This window comes from Bufo gargarizans, unplaced genomic scaffold (genome assembly GCF_014858855.1).
Source record: "Bufo gargarizans isolate SCDJY-AF-19 unplaced genomic scaffold, ASM1485885v1 original_scaffold_1647_pilon, whole genome shotgun sequence".
Taxonomy (NCBI): domain Eukaryota; kingdom Metazoa; phylum Chordata; class Amphibia; order Anura; family Bufonidae; genus Bufo; species Bufo gargarizans.
Window position 1 is genome coordinate 37098 of NW_025334453.1, and position 15574 is coordinate 52671.

Below are 15574 nucleotides of genomic sequence, written 5' to 3' on the forward strand. Positions count from 1 at the left end.
CCTCTAAATCTCTCGTTACCCACCGCTGTACTGTTGTTGCTGGGCAAGATATTTAGTGTCCGTCAAAGCACATTTTTTGTTCTGGGTTGAAGTACAATTCCCAATTTAGCAATTTCATAATTTAGTGGTTTCTGCTATATCAGAGCTATTTGAAATCTATCGCTAAAAGGGTATATAATATTGAAGGTGCACATAGGGTCATTCAGAATAACTTCACACACACGCTTCTGTGCATTTCCAAGTCTAATTCTGTCACTAAATCCATACCGGTGACCCAGCGCCTAAATACTAGGCCTCAAATTTAAATCCCTCTAAATCTCTCGTTACCCACCGCTGTACTGTTGTTGCTGGGCAAGATATTTAGTGTCCGTCAAAGCACATTTTTTGTTCTGGGTTGAAGTACAATTCCCAATTTAGCAATTTCATAATTTAGTGGTTTCTGCTATATCAGAGCTATTTGAAATCTATCCCTAAAAGGGTATATAATATTGAAGGTGCACATAGGGTCATTCAGAATAACTTCACACACACGCTTCTGTGCATTTCCAAGTCTAATTCTGTCACTAAATCCATACCGGTGACCCAGCGCCTAAATACTAGGCCTCAAATTTATATCCCGCTAAATCTCTCGTTACCGCTGTACTGTTGTTGCTGGGCAAGATATTTAGTGTCCGTCAAAGCACATTTTTTGTTCTGGGTTGAAGTACAATTCCCAATTTAGCAATTTCATAATTTAGTGGTTCCTGCTATATCAGAGCTATTTGAAATCTATCCCAAAAAGGGTATATAATATTGAAGGTGCACATTGGGTCATTCAGAATAACTTCACACACACCCGCTACTGTGTATTTCCAAGTCTAATTCTGTCACTAAACCCATACCTGTCACCCAGCGCCTAAATACTAGGCCTCAAATTTAAATCCCTCTAAATCTCTCGTTACCGCTGTACTGTTGTTGCTGGGCAAGATATTTAGTGTCCGTCAAAGCACATTTTTTGTTCTGGGTTGAAGTACAATTCCCAATTTAGCAATTTCATAATTTAGTGGTTTCTGCTATATCAGAGCTATTTGAAATCTATCCCTAAAAGGGTATATAATATTGAAGGTGCACATTGGGTCATTCAGAATAACTTCACACACACCCGCTACTGTGTATTTCCAAGTCTAATTCTGTCACTAAATCCATACCGGTCACCCAGCGCCTAAATACTAGGCCTCAAATTTATATCCCTCTAAATCTCTCGTTACCGCTGTACTGTTGTTGCTGGGCAAGATATTTAGTGTCCGTCAAAGCACATTTTTTGTTCTGGGTTGAAGTACAATTCCCAATTTAGCAATTTCATAATTTAGTGGTTTCTGCTATATCAGAGCTATTTGAAATCTATCCCTAAAAGGGTATATAATATTGAAGGTGCACATAGGGTCATTCAGAATAACTTCACACACACGCTTCTGTGCATTTCCAAGTCTAATTCTGTCACTAAATCCATACCGGTGACCCAGCGCCTAAATACTAGGCCTCAAATTTAAATCCCTCTAAATCTCTCGTTACCCACCGCTGTACTGTTGTTGCTGGGCAAGATATTTAGTGTCCGTCAAAGCACATTTTTTGTTCTGGGTTGAAGTACAATTCCCAATTTAGCAATTTCATAATTTAGTGGTTTCTGCTATATCAGAGCTATTTGAAATCTATCCCTAAAAGGGTATATAATATTCAAGGTGCACATAGGGTCATTCAGAATAACTTCACACACACGCTTCTGTGCATTTCCAAGTCTAATTCTGTCACTAAATCCATACCGGTCACCCAGCGCCTAAATACTAGGCCTCAAATTTATATCCCGCTGAATTTGAATACAATACATTGGGCCAAATAATATATTTGTTGTTGTGGTGAACCATAACAATGAGAAAAACATCTAGTAAGGGACGCGGACGTGGACATGGTCGTGGTGGTGTTAGTGGACCCTCTGGTGCTGGGAGAGGACGTGGCCGTTCTGCCACATCCACACGTCCTAGTGTACCAACTACCTCAGGTCCCAGTAGCCGCCAGAATTTACAGCGATATATGGTGGGGCCCAATGCCGTTCTAAGGATGGTAAGGCCTGAGCAGGTACAGGCATTAGTCAATTGGGTGGCCGACAGTGGATCCAGCACGTTCACATTATCTCCCACCCAGTCTTCTGCAGAAAGCGCACAGATGGCGCCTGAAAACCAACCCCATCAGTCTGTCACATCACCCCCATGCATACCAGGGAAACTGTCTCAGCCTCAAGTTATGCAGCAGTCTCTTATGCTGTTTGAAGACTCCGCTGGCAGGGTTTCCCAAGGGCATCCACCTAGCCCTTCCCCAGCGGTGAAAGACATAGAATGCACTGACGCACAACCACTTATGTTTCCTGATGATGAGGACATGGGAATACCACCTCAGCATGTCTCTGATGATGACGAAACACAGGTGCCAACTGCTGCGTCTTTCTGCAGTGTGCAGACTGAACAGGAGGTCAGGGATCAAGACTGGGTGGAAGACGATGCAGGGGACGATGAGGTCCTAGACCCCACATGGAATGAAGGTCGTGCCACTGACTTTCACAGTTCGGAGGAAGAGGCAGTGGTGAGACCGAGCCAACAGCGTAGCAAAAGAGGGAGCAGTGGGCAAAAGCAGAACACCCGCCGCCAAGAGACTCCGCCTGCTACTGACCGCCGCCATCTGGGACCGAGCACCCCAAAGGCAGCTTCAAGGAGTTCCCTGGCATGGCACTTCTTCAAACAATGTGCTGACGACAAGACCCGAGTGGTTTGCACGCTGTGCCATCAGAGCCTGAAGCGAGGCATTAACGTTCTGAACCTGAGCACAACCTGCATGACCAGGCACCTGCATGCAAAGCATGAACTGCAGTGGAGTAAACACCTTAAAACCAAGGAAGTCACTCAGGCTCCCCCTGCTACCTCTTCTGCTGCTGCCGCCTCGGCCTATTCTGCTGCTGCCGCCTCGGCCTCTTCCTCCGCCTCTGGAGGAACGTTGGCACCTGCCGCCCAGCAAACAGGGGATGTACCACCAACACCACCACCACCACCTCCGTCACCAAGCGTCTCAACCATGTCACACGCCAGCGTTCAGCTCTCCATCTCACAAACATTTGATAGAAAGCGTAAATTCCCACCTAGCCACCCTCGATCCCTGGCCCTGAATGCCAGCATTTCTAAACTACTGGCCTATGAAATGCTGTCATTTAGGCTGGTGGACACAGACAGCTTCAAACAGCTCATGTCGCTTGCTGTCCCACAGTATGTTGTTCCCAGCCGGCACTACTTCTCCAAGAGAGCCGTGCCTTCCCTGCACAACCAAGTATCCGATAAAATCAAGTGTGCACTGCGCAACGCCATCTGTAGCAAGGTCCACCTAACCACAGATACGTGGACCAGTAAGCACGGCCAGGGACGCTATATCTCCCTAACTGCACACTGGGTAAATGTAGTGGCAGCTGGGCCCCAGGCGGAGAGCTGTTTGGCGCACGTCCTGCCGCCGCCAAGGATCGCAGGGCAACATTCTTTGCCTCCTGTTGCCACCTCCTCCTTCTCGGCTTCCTCCTCCTCTTCTTCCACCTGCTCATCCAGTCAGCCACACACCTTCACCACCAACTTCAGCACAGCCCGGGGTAAACGTCAGCAGGCCATTCTGAAACTCATATGTTTGGGGGACAGGCCCCACACCGCACAGGAGTTGTGGCGGGGTATTGAACAACAGACCGACGAGTGGTTGCTGCCGGTGAGCCTCAAGCCCGGCCTGGTGGTGTGTGATAATGGGCGAAATCTCGTTGCAGCTCTGGGACTAGCCAATTTGACGCACATCCCTTGCTTGGCGCATGTGCTGAATTTGGTGGTGCAGAAGTTCATTCACAACTACCCCGACATGTCAGAGCTGCTGCATAAAGTGCGGGCCGTCTGTTCGCGCTTCCGGCGTTCACATCCTGCCGCTGCTCGCCTGTCTGCGCTACAGCGTAACTTCGGCCTTCCCGCTCACCGCCTCATATGCGACGTGCCCACCAGGTGGAACTCCACCTTGCACATGCTGGACAGACTGTGCGAGCAGCAGCAGGCCATAGTGGAGTTTCAGCTGCAGCACGCACGGGTCAGTCGCACTACAGAACAGCACCACTTCACCACCAATGACTGGGCCTCCATGCGAGACCTGTGTGCCCTGTTGCGCTGTTTCGAGTACTCCACCAACATGGCCAGTGGCGATGACACCGTTATCAGCGTTACAATACCACTTCTATGTCTCCTTGAGAAAACACTTAGGGCGATGATGGAACAGGAGGTGGCCCAGGAGGAGGAGGAGGAGGATGAGGAAGAGGGGTCATTTTTAGCACTTTCAGGCCAGTCTCTTCGAAGTGACTCAGAGGGAGGTTTTTTGCAACAGCAGAGGCCAGGTACAAATGTGGCCAGCCAGGGCCCACTACTGGAGGACGAGGAGGACGAGGATGAGGAGGAGGTGGAGGAGGATGAGGATGAAGCATGGTCACAGCGGGGTGGCACCCAACGCAGCTCGGGTCCATCACTGGTGCGTGGCTGGGGGGAAAGGCAGGACGATGACGATACGCCTCCCACAGAGGACAGCTTGTCCTTACCCCTGGGCAGCCTGGCACACATGAGCGACTACATGCTGCAGTGCCTGCGCAACGACAGCAGAGTTGCCCACATTTTAACCTGTGCGGACTACTGGGTTGCCACCCTGCTGGATCCACGCTACAAAGACAATGTGCCCACCTTACTTCCTGCACTGGAGCGTGATAGGAAGATGCGCGAGTACAAGCGCACGTTGGTAGACGCGCTACTGAGAGCATTCCCAAATGTCACAGGGGAACAAGTGGAAGCCCAAGGCCAAGGCAGAGGAGGAGCAAGAGGTCGCCAAGGCAGCTGTGTCACGGCCAGCTCCTCTGAGGGCAGGGTTAGCATGGCAGAGATGTGGAAAACTTTTGTCAACACGCCACAGCTAACTGCACCACCACCTGATACGCAACGTGTTAGCAGGAGGCAACATTTCACTAACATGGTGGAACAGTACGTGTGCACACCCCTCCACGTACTGACTGATGGTTCGGCCCCATTCAACTTCTGGGTCTCTAAATTGTCCACGTGGCCAGAGCTAGCCTTTTATGCCTTGGAGGTGCTGGCCTGCCCGGCAGCCAGCGTTTTGTCTGAACGTGTATTCAGCACGGCAGGGGGCGTCATTACAGACAAACGCAGCCGCCTGTCTACAGCCAATGTGGACAAGCTGACGTTCATAAAAATGAACCAGGCATGGATCCCACAGGACCTGTCCGTCCCTTGTCCAGATTAGACATTAACTACCTCCCCATAACCATATATTATTGGACTCCAGGGCACTTCCTCATTCAATCCTATTTTTATTTTCATTTTACCATTATATTGCGATGCTACCCAAAGTTGAATGAACCTCTCCTCTGCCTGTGTGCTAGGCCTAAATATATGCCAATGGACTGTTGCAGTGGTGGCTGACATGAAGCCTGATTCTCTGCTATGACATGCAGACTAATTCTCTGCTGTCATGAAGCCAGATTGTCTGTTACGGGACCTCTCTCCTCTGCCTGGGTGCTGGGCCTAAATTTATGACAATGGACTGTTGCAGTGGTGGCTGACGTGAAGCCTGATTCTCTGCTATGACATGCAGACTGATTCTCTGCTGTCATGAAGCCAGATTGTCTGTTACGGGACCTTTCTCCTCTACCTGGGTTCTGGGCCTAAATTTATGAAAATTGACTCTTACAGTGGTGGGTGACGTGAAGCCTGATTCTCTGCTATGATATGAAGACTGATTCTCTGCTGACATGAAGCCAGATTGTCTGTTACGGGACCTTTCTCCTCTGCCTGGGTTCTGGGCCTAAATTTATGAAAATTGACTCTTACAGTGGTGGGTGACGTGAAGCCTGATTCTCTGCTATGATATGAAGACTGATTCTCTGCTGACATGAAGCCAGATTGTCTGTTACGGGACCTTTCTCCTCTGCCTGGGTTCTGGGCCTAAATTTATGAAAATTGACTCTTACAGTGGTGGGTGACGTGAAGCCTGATTCTCTGCTATGATATGAAGACTGATTCTCTGCTGACATGAAGCCAGATTGTCTGTTACGGGACCTTTCTCCTCTGCCTGGGTTCTGGGCCTAAATTTATGAAAATTGACTCTTACAGTGGTGGGTGACGTGAAGCCTGATTCTCTGCTATGATATGAAGACTGATTCTCTGCTGACATGAAGCCAGATTGTCTGTTACGGGACCTTTCTCCTCTGCCTGGGTTCTGGGCCTAAATTTATGAAAATTGACTCTTACAGTGGTGGGTGACGTGAAGCCTGATTCTCTGCTATGATATGAAGACTGATTCTCTGCTGACATGAAGCCAGATTCTCTGTTACGGGACCTCTCTCCTCTGCCTGGGTGCTGGGCCTAAATTTATGACAATGGACTGTTGCAGTGGTGGCTGACGTGAAGCCTGATTCTCTGCTATGACATGCAGACTGATTCTCTGCTGACATGAAGCCAGATTCTCTGTTACGGGACCTCTCTCCTCTGCCTGTGTGTGTGCTGGGCCTAAATATATGCCAATGGACTGTTGCAGTGGTGGCTGACGTGAAGCCTCATTCTCTGCTATGACATGCAGACTAATTCTCTGCTGACATGAAGACAGATTCTCTGTTACGGGACCTCTCTCCTCTGCCTGGGTGCCGGGGCCTAAATATCTGAGAATGGACTGTTCCAGTGGTGGGTGACGGGAAGCCAGATTCTCTGCTATGGAACCTCTCTCCAATTGATTTTGGTTAATTTTTATTTATTTAATTTTTATTTTAATTCATTTCCCTATCCACATTTGTTTGCAGGGGATTTACCTACATGTTGCTGCCTTTTGCAGCCCTCTAGCTCTTTCCTGGGCTGTTTTACAGCCTTTTTAGTGCCGAAAAGTTCGGGTCCCCATTGACTTCAATGGGGTTCGGGTTCGGGACGAAGTTCGGATCGGGTTCGGATCCCGAACCCGAACATTTCCGGGATGTTCGGCCGAACTTCTCGAACCCGAACATCCAGGTGTTCGCTCAACTCTAATCAGGACTTGATAAGCCTCCGAATGGGAGTGGTAGTCCATCAGTGGGGAGGAGTACAACTTTTTTATGCCACTTCAAACCTTTAAAATAATAATAAGCGGCTGGAATGTTAGAAAATTTAAAATGTTCTCTGATTTTTGTTTATTTGTATTAAAGGACCAAAAAAACAGGAAAAAGGACAAGGTAAGAACATCTGGGACACTGGCCTTATGTAACATCAAGTACAGGAGTATGGTTGGTCTCATTCCATTCTGTTGATTTTGGATAGCATGGGCATGGTTTTATACTGATAGCCGATCACAATGAGTGTGCAGTAGAATACTGTGCCTGGCTCAGGAGACATATCCATAGATGTTTCCAGCATAAGATTATGGACCAACAAATTGCCCCCTGCCAGCTTTATACTGTTACCAACCAGGTTGTAGGTTCTTTAGAAGGAACTTGGTGAAACATTGTGTAGGAAATGTCAAAACGGAACGTTTTCCTCTAAATTTAGTCATATTCATAAGGAATCCTTCTGTGGTGGCAAACCCTCAATGTAGAAATATATAAAAATATTCATATCCAGAACCAAAACAGTGAAGAGTTGTAACTCAGTGGACACAATCTACCATGAATATTTTCTATCTTGTAGATTGTGTTCGGAAGTATTATTGGTCTCATCGTCTTGTTGATCATCGTGTTGATTATCGTGCTGTCTGTTACTCTCTGAAGAAGTCACCATCTATCAAATCTAAAATCACTAAATGTAGAGAGCCATCATTACAACTAGAAGCTCATCCTCACACCAGGAACTCATCATCATTATCAGGAGCTCATTGTTATTACCAGAGGCTCATCATCATCACCAGGAGCTCATTATCATCATCATTATTACTCATCATCATTACCAGAGGTCATCTGCGTTACCAGGGGCTCACTGTTATCTTTACCAGGGACTCACCATTATTGTTACCAGGGGTCATCATCATTACCGGGAGCTCATCATCATTACCAGGAGCTCATCATCAGTACCAGGAGCTCATCATCAGTACCAGGAGCTCATCATCAGTACCAGGAGCTCATCATCAGTACCAGGAGCTCATCATCATTACTAGAGGTCATCATCAGTACCTGGAGCTCATCATCATTACCAGGAGCTCATCATCATTACCAGGAGCTCATCATTATTACCAGGAGCTCATCATCATTACCAGGAGCTCATCATCATTACCAGGAGCTCATCATCATTACCAGGAGCTCATCATCAGTACCAGGAGCTCATGATCAGTACCTGGAGCCATCACCTTTACCAGGGGGTCATCGCATTACCAGGAGCTCATCACCTTTACCAGGAGCTCATCCCCTTTACCAGGGGGTCATCGCATTACCAGGAAATCATAATTGTTTCGAGAGATCACCATCAGTAGTGTTGAGCGAATCAAAGTCAAACTAATTGACTTCGATCTTAATTTCAGAAACAATGTTGTTTGCCGCGAAGCCAAATTTCCTTGTGTTTCGTGGTAACCAATCTATTTTTCCTGAAATGGCAGTAAAAAAAATACATGCTCACCCCATCCATTTGCTTGCAGAGAGGCTGTTGTGGCCATCTTGATTGACAATACAGTGCAAAATCTCACGAGAGTTGACTTGTGACCTCATCACGCCAGAGCGCTAGCCAGGCACAGTGACATCATCACGCCAGAGCGCTAGCCAGGCACAGTGACGTCCTCAGTCATGGCGTCATCATGTCACTGTGCAAGATTTTGCATGGTGTCTTCAATCAGGATGGACACGACGGCCTCTCGGCGAGCAAATGGATAAGGTGAGTATGTTTTTTCTTAACAATGATTAACCCCTGAAAAGACAGAATAGTAGCATCAGGTGCTGCGATCAACAATGAACGCGGCATCTGAGAGGTTTAATGATGGGGGGCGGAGCAATCGTCGTTCTCCGTCATTGCGTCTGCTGCATACAAAGGAATGCGCTTCATGATAAAGTAATTAGTCATAACAAAGAAAATGACTTTGTGAAATTCCGCGAAGCAGCCATATTAAATTTTTCATAACTTTGCTCACTAAACGTCTTGTCTAGAAGTAATCTTCAGGACCAGAGGCTTATCATGAGGACTAACGGTTACCGTAAGGACCAGAAGGCCTCTGAATGCCTGTTGAGGGGCCCTCAGAGCTGATGCCACCAGTTTTCCAGGATGTATTTGGCAGCTGTTTAGATGATATTTTTGTGATTCGCAGTTTTTGTCACAGTCATTGGCTGCGGTGTAATACTGTATCTCTATTTTTATAGAATAAATATTTCCTGGCTGCTCAGTGTCGCCTGTTACTATTCACCTCGGATACTGGTGTCGGGGCAGCGATGGTGACACCTCTCCATCTGTCTATTATAATGCATGGCCCTGACATAGATCCCTGAAGAGACACAGTATACACATACACGATATATGCACCATATGTATCTACACAGTGCACATGCTGATACGTTACAGATCACTTTACAAAGTTCCCCTGACATGTTCCAATCATCAGCCTCGATATTACTAATTAGAGCAGCTCTTGTGCAGCTCACGAGGATAGTCCTCAGGGGAGGTGCAGGACTATACAAGCAGCTGAGTTCTGGTGGCTGCGGCTCTGCTCAGTGAGCACAAGTGAGTGATGTCTCTCGGTCATTACAGGATAGCTCCTTATATGTTATTAGTCCAGCTTCTCTGATGTGACCGGAGCTGAGGAGGAAGTCTCTAGACAACTGTGATGTCCATGGTGTGGTCAGCAGGTTCTGGATTCCTCTGTGTTACTTGCTGAGATCAGAGCAGGCGGTGTATGCATCTATTCTTATGTGGTGATGGATCCTGACCTCTAGGACCCTATGGAGAATATGAGTACTGACCCATCTCTAGGAGCACAGTCAGAGATGGGTCCTTCTGTTTAACTGACAGTGGACAGCTTCCTGGGGTGGACAGTCACGCAGCAGATCTGATCCACAAAGGAGAATCCACATTGTAAACCACAGAGAGAGAAGCCAGTATTGAGGTCTTTATACAAAGAAACAAAACTGCAGCAGCAGCCCAGCATCATGGACTTCAGAGGATTCACATACATCAGTGACATCAGTGCGCCTTCACTTATAGATACATTATATGTGCTGGTTCTTACTAATACGGGACTCTCTGTACAGTAATGTACTGCAATGCATGTGTACATGTGCCAATACCAAGTAAAAGCCTCATCCATACTGGAGATTAGTGGACACAAATACCCAGGAGATAGATCCTGACCACTCAGTGAAGATAGACCCCAACCACTGAGAGGAGATAGACACTGTCCATTCAGAGGCAGTAGACCCTCACCACACCAAGAGGGTAGGTCTCTGACCACTCAGAGGAGGTAGATTCTTTCCCTCCGACCACTCTGAGGAGATAGATTCTGACCACTCTGAGGAGGTAGACCCCTACCTCCGACCACTCTGAGGAGATAGATCCTGACCACTCAGAGGAGGTAGACCCTTACCTCCAGCCACTCTGAGGAGATAAATCCCAACCACTCAGAGGAGGTAGACCCTTACCTCCAACCACTCTGAGGAGATAGATCCTCACCACTCAACGGAGGTAGAACCCTACCTCCGACCACTCTGAGGAGATAGATCCTGACCACTCAGAGGAGGTAGACCCTTACTTCCAACCACTCTGAGGAGATTGATCCTGACCACTCAGAGGAGGTAGACCCTTATCTCCGACCACTCTGAGGAGATAGATCCTGACCACTCAGAGGAGGTAGACCCTTACCTCCAACCACTCTGAGGAGATAGATCCTGACCACTCAGAGGAGGTAGACCCTTACCTCCATCCACTCTGAGGAGATAGATCCTGACCACTCAGAGGAGATAGACCTCCAGCACTCTAAGGAGATAGATCCTGGCCCCTCAGAGAAGATAGAACCCTACCACTCAGAGGGGATAGATCCTGTTTTGTGTCCAATTTGGAGAATGTTCAAAAAGTTTGGTTAATAACAGAATTGATTCGTCACGATTGGAAGTTGCTCCAATTGCCCTGAAAATTTGTATATGACACCCTCTAGTCTCATAGGACTCAGGTTTATCTCTTTTTGTTTATTTTTTTTATGATTTACGAAATGACAGCAATAGTAAATGATGTCTGGGTGATGCTAACATACATAGCTACGGGTAAACACGTGTATGATGGCAGTATCATACAGCGTGTTTAATATCACACTGCGCCGACACATCTGTTCTGCTTCTTCATATTTCAAAGTGTCTAAAAATTGTCCCTTATTGGAGGCAGATGTTTCAACATAATTAGTGTTTATGTAAAGAAAATGGTGGCTTGTTGGGATTGGGCATCCAAAAATGATGCCTTAATGGAGGTAGAATGCCTGCAGATACAACATGTGAAAGTAGTACTTTTCAGAAGAAAGCCACTTCTCTGAAGGAGCCTAGAAAAATTCTCCCTTTTAATCAACTGTTTAGCATGTTACTGGGTCTCCTTAAAGATGCCACCCTGTGTGGAGACAATATGCAAAATGGTGTCTCCTGAGAAAAAGAATCATCTTGCTAGTGCCATCTTCCAACTCTTCGCACCAACAAGCCAGAATCCTACTCCAAATTGATACATACCAAAGCAACTGTATACGGGTGAATATTTGGCCTGGTTATTTTCCCTTGTCATATTCCAAGGCTTGATAGGGAGGAGAGGGCAACTAAGGGAAAAAGGTAAAAGATGGTTATTTAACAGCAAACACTTAAAGGACCAACAGTAATCCACGGGGAAACTGAGCATCTCACTGTTTACATGGTAAATTAACCCTCTGTATACACTAATGATCTACCCTACTACCGTGCATCTGCAGACAGGGTTACCTGCTCAAAGAACTGCCTCTTATGTCTGAGCATGGTGCCGCTTCTGATGTAGGGCAGGGAGATGGACTGTGTCACAGAGACTGCTGTCCGTCCTCTAGCATAGTTTTGTTTGGCTTGTTTCACACTAGTGCCTAGGATCCGTCAGGAAACAGCCTGCCGGATCTGTCAGCATTCCAGCATTGTCGGAAGTTTAAATGTCGCTATCTGGCCCTAGTAACTATGCGAACAATGGTTTTCTTCTCTGCATATTTGCCAAGTTGCGTCTGGATCTCCTACAGTCCCCATTATAGTTAATGGGGCCAGATGGCGACATTTAGGCTTCTGACCATGTTGGAATGCTAAGAGATACGGCAGGCTGTTCCCTGAGACTAGTCTTTGGCAGTGACAAGACAGTGGGGGTTACAGCAGGTGACAAGAATTTTAATGAAGTGACACCAAGCAAGTGGCGGGGGATCGGTAAGGGATCACTTCTTTTATTATTTTATCACATTCTCAGCAGTTTAAAAGAAAACTAATGGGCGAAAATGGTGCACCAGTGAACACAGTATTGGTGGAGGCTACAGGATGGCAGTGTTAAAGGGTGCAGGATGGTGTTAAAGGGGCAGCTGGATAGGGGGCTCTTTGCTGTAGCGGGTGGGGATGAACTGCAGAAGCAATGAGTGAAGGCAGAGGTGTAACCTAATCTCATGTGCAAAATCTATAACAGTCCTCATCTACAGTGTACCATTTATTAATATTGATGTCTTCTGCTGTGGCTGCCCACCCGTGACTAAAGACGTCTGCGCATGATGCTCTGCAGTCTTCAGGAGAAATTATCATGATGGTCTGAACCATATGGAAAGTGAACAACTTAAATCATTGGAGACGTCATCTGTGAGTCTTTGGATTTACATTTGGAATACCTGTGACTGTTCCTTTTAATATATGTTTAAATATTTTATTTTTAATTTTTTTTATTTTCAGGATTGGGGTGGGTGCTATCATACAATGTTTTTAAAACAGACATAATACAATGAAAAAATAATTGCTCAGTGTTTGCAGCAGAATGCTGTCGGCGTGCTGTGCTGGCAGTAATGAACTACAGGAACTTGAGATAAAAAAAAAAAATCTCTGTTCATTAACAAATAATTTTTTATTTTTTTTGGAAGGGGGTTAATTTTGTAATGCAGAATTTGTAGACTGAGTTGCTGTAGCTTTAAGAACAGTGTGACCAGCCCTTCCCTTTACCTGATCACATTCCCTAAAATCCGTATAGTGTGTCTATCCCACTACAATAGCTCCTTGTGACTCTGTATAGTCTGTTGTTTTTTGTCACACTGCCACACACTCCAGACCAGAAGCTGAACACAGTATGGTGCTTCTGCTGATTCAGTTCTCCCTGCCTAGTGCCCCCTGGTTGGCTTATCCCGGCTGGCTGTCAGCCCCTGAGCAAATCATCCCCCCCCCCATCTTCTCAGTATCATATGTGATTCTCTGTCTTCCTCCTCCCTCATATTTTTCCATGCCAAAATTAACAAAAACTAGGCGGTTTTTACAAGATTTGTTGAAAGCAAAAAAGTTTGGGATTTGTATGGAGGATGAACTTTTGTGAACTTTGCAACAAATCTGATTACTTTAGAATCTACTCCATCATCCTTAATATACATATTTAATAATCTTGGTAAAAAGAAAGCCTACAGCTCAGATGCTTTGCTTTTTCAGAAATACTCGATAATATTGAGAGCAGATCCGATAGTAATATTTTGAATGATGCCATTGAATTGGGTGTAAGTGGCAGCGCGAGTCGACAGAACCACAAAAATGTGAAGGTAGAATATTCACCTTCTTCCTGTGTGCCTACATTTTCACATTGGTCAGTAATGGCCTCATCATACTGACCATCTCCTTGGAATCAATTCTCCAAAAGCCAATGTATTTCTTTCTGAGGAACTTATCTGTCCATGAACTTTGTTTCACTACCGTCACAGTTCCCAAACTTTTGCAGGTCTTTATCTCAAAGGATCTGTCCATCTCATTTTCAGCCTGTGCCATCCAGATGTTTATATTTTTCACCATTGGAGTGTCAGAATGTGTTTTTCTTGGGTTTATGGCCTTTGACCGGTATATGGCCATTTGCCATCCATTAAGGTACACCTCGGTGATGAACACTCAAATGTGTTATCAGTTGAGTGTAGGTTCTTGGGTCATTGGATCTTTTGTGTCTTTAGGACAAACAAGCTTTGTATTTAGCTTGCCATATTGTGGGTCCAATCTCATCGCCCACTACTTCTGTGATATTCCTCCGCTTCTCAAGTTGGCTTGCACCAACACATTCATTAATGAACTCTCGGTCTTCATTGTCTGCATGTGCGGAGCTGGAGTCCCATTTTTGCTCATCCTCTGCTCATATGTCAACATCATGATCTCCATCCTTCTCATTCACTCCTCAGAAGGACGACACAAAGCTCTGTCCACATGCAGCGCACACCTGACATCTGTCATCCTTTTCTATGGCACCACTATGTTAACCTATCTTCGCATAGACACCTATGGGTCTGATAAAAATGACCGGTTTCTATCTCTCTTCTATTGTATTATCATACCGGCCATTAATCCTCTTATCTATAGTCTGAGGAACAAAGAGATGAAGACTGCGCTAAGGAAAGTCATCTTCAAGATTCCCAATACAATGAATGAAATCAGCTACTGAAACTAGAACTGTGGTCCCCAGGCTACAAGACAAGTCCGATGATGACTGCATCACTGGACCAGCTGAGGGCCACAGAGTAGAGATTACTGTTCTACACGAATTACATCATGTGCTTTGTATGAATTTAGTTTCACCCTCCAATAAATCCACATAAACGTGTGAAAGCCAACCTAATATTGTGCATCCTCCTCTTCTTTCTCTTTTTTTTTGTTCTATTCATTCTTTCAGGCTAAAGTTCAAAAGGATAAAAGGCTTATGTGCTTATACGGTGGGGTTTTACACGAGGTGTGACTTGGCACCCATAGTTTGATTATATATATTCATTTTCTTTTTCCTTAAATCGAAAAAAATATTTTACCCCTGCGTATTCAACATTTCTTAAAGGAGTTATCCAGGAATTGATAACAATGACCTATCTAGAGATGAGCGAATCGAACTAGACGAAGTGGAATTCAATCTGAATTTCAGGAAAAATGTGATTCGTACCAAAGTCGAATTTCCTTGTGCATCATGGTAACGAATCATATTTTTTCTAAAATGGCTGCTGCCCATGTTACAAGGTAAAGGTAAGAAGTTCGGGAACGAGGGTGCACACACAATGTCATGCAGACAGCCAAACAGCAGATAGCCAGCCCCTGTGATGTCACAGCCGTATATAAAAAGTCTCCTCTTGCTCGGTCTTCTCCATTTTCCAGTAAAATTAGTGCAGGGAGAGATGTGACAGGCTCTAGGGACAGTGTAAAGTAAAGAATTTATTCACAAAAAATTATTATTAACCAGTTCAGGGAAAGATTATTCACAATGTAGAGAGATAATAGCCTCCTTATTAGCTTCCTACACTATCTCTAAGCTGTCCCTGCACTCCCCCTATAGTGTGTATAATGCCTCCCTATTATATCCCTACA

The 15574-nt window shown here is 45.7% G+C and overlaps 2 protein-coding genes across 6 annotated transcripts in view; both read left to right on the forward strand.

Annotated features, from left to right (window-relative positions):
- LOC122923488 overlaps positions 1-9389 on the forward strand; it is a 38410-nt gene extending 29021 nt beyond the window's left edge. For all 5 annotated transcript variants that reach the window (XM_044274311.1, XM_044274312.1, XM_044274309.1 and 2 more), the window contains 2 exons: positions 7271-7297; positions 7749-9389. In XM_044274311.1, the coding sequence (XP_044130246.1) occupies positions 7271-7297; positions 7749-7826 (105 nt within the window). In that variant the 3' untranslated portion in view covers positions 7827-9389. The remainder of the gene's footprint in view (positions 1-7270; positions 7298-7748) is intronic.
- Positions 8910-14669, forward strand: LOC122923486 (olfactory receptor 10AG1-like). The gene is made up of 2 exons (XM_044274305.1): positions 8910-8918; positions 13752-14669. The coding sequence occupies exons 1-2, from the start codon at positions 8910-8912 to the stop codon at positions 14667-14669; spliced, it is 927 nt and encodes a 308-aa protein (XP_044130240.1).
- The last annotated feature ends 905 nt before the right edge of the window (positions 14670-15574 follow it).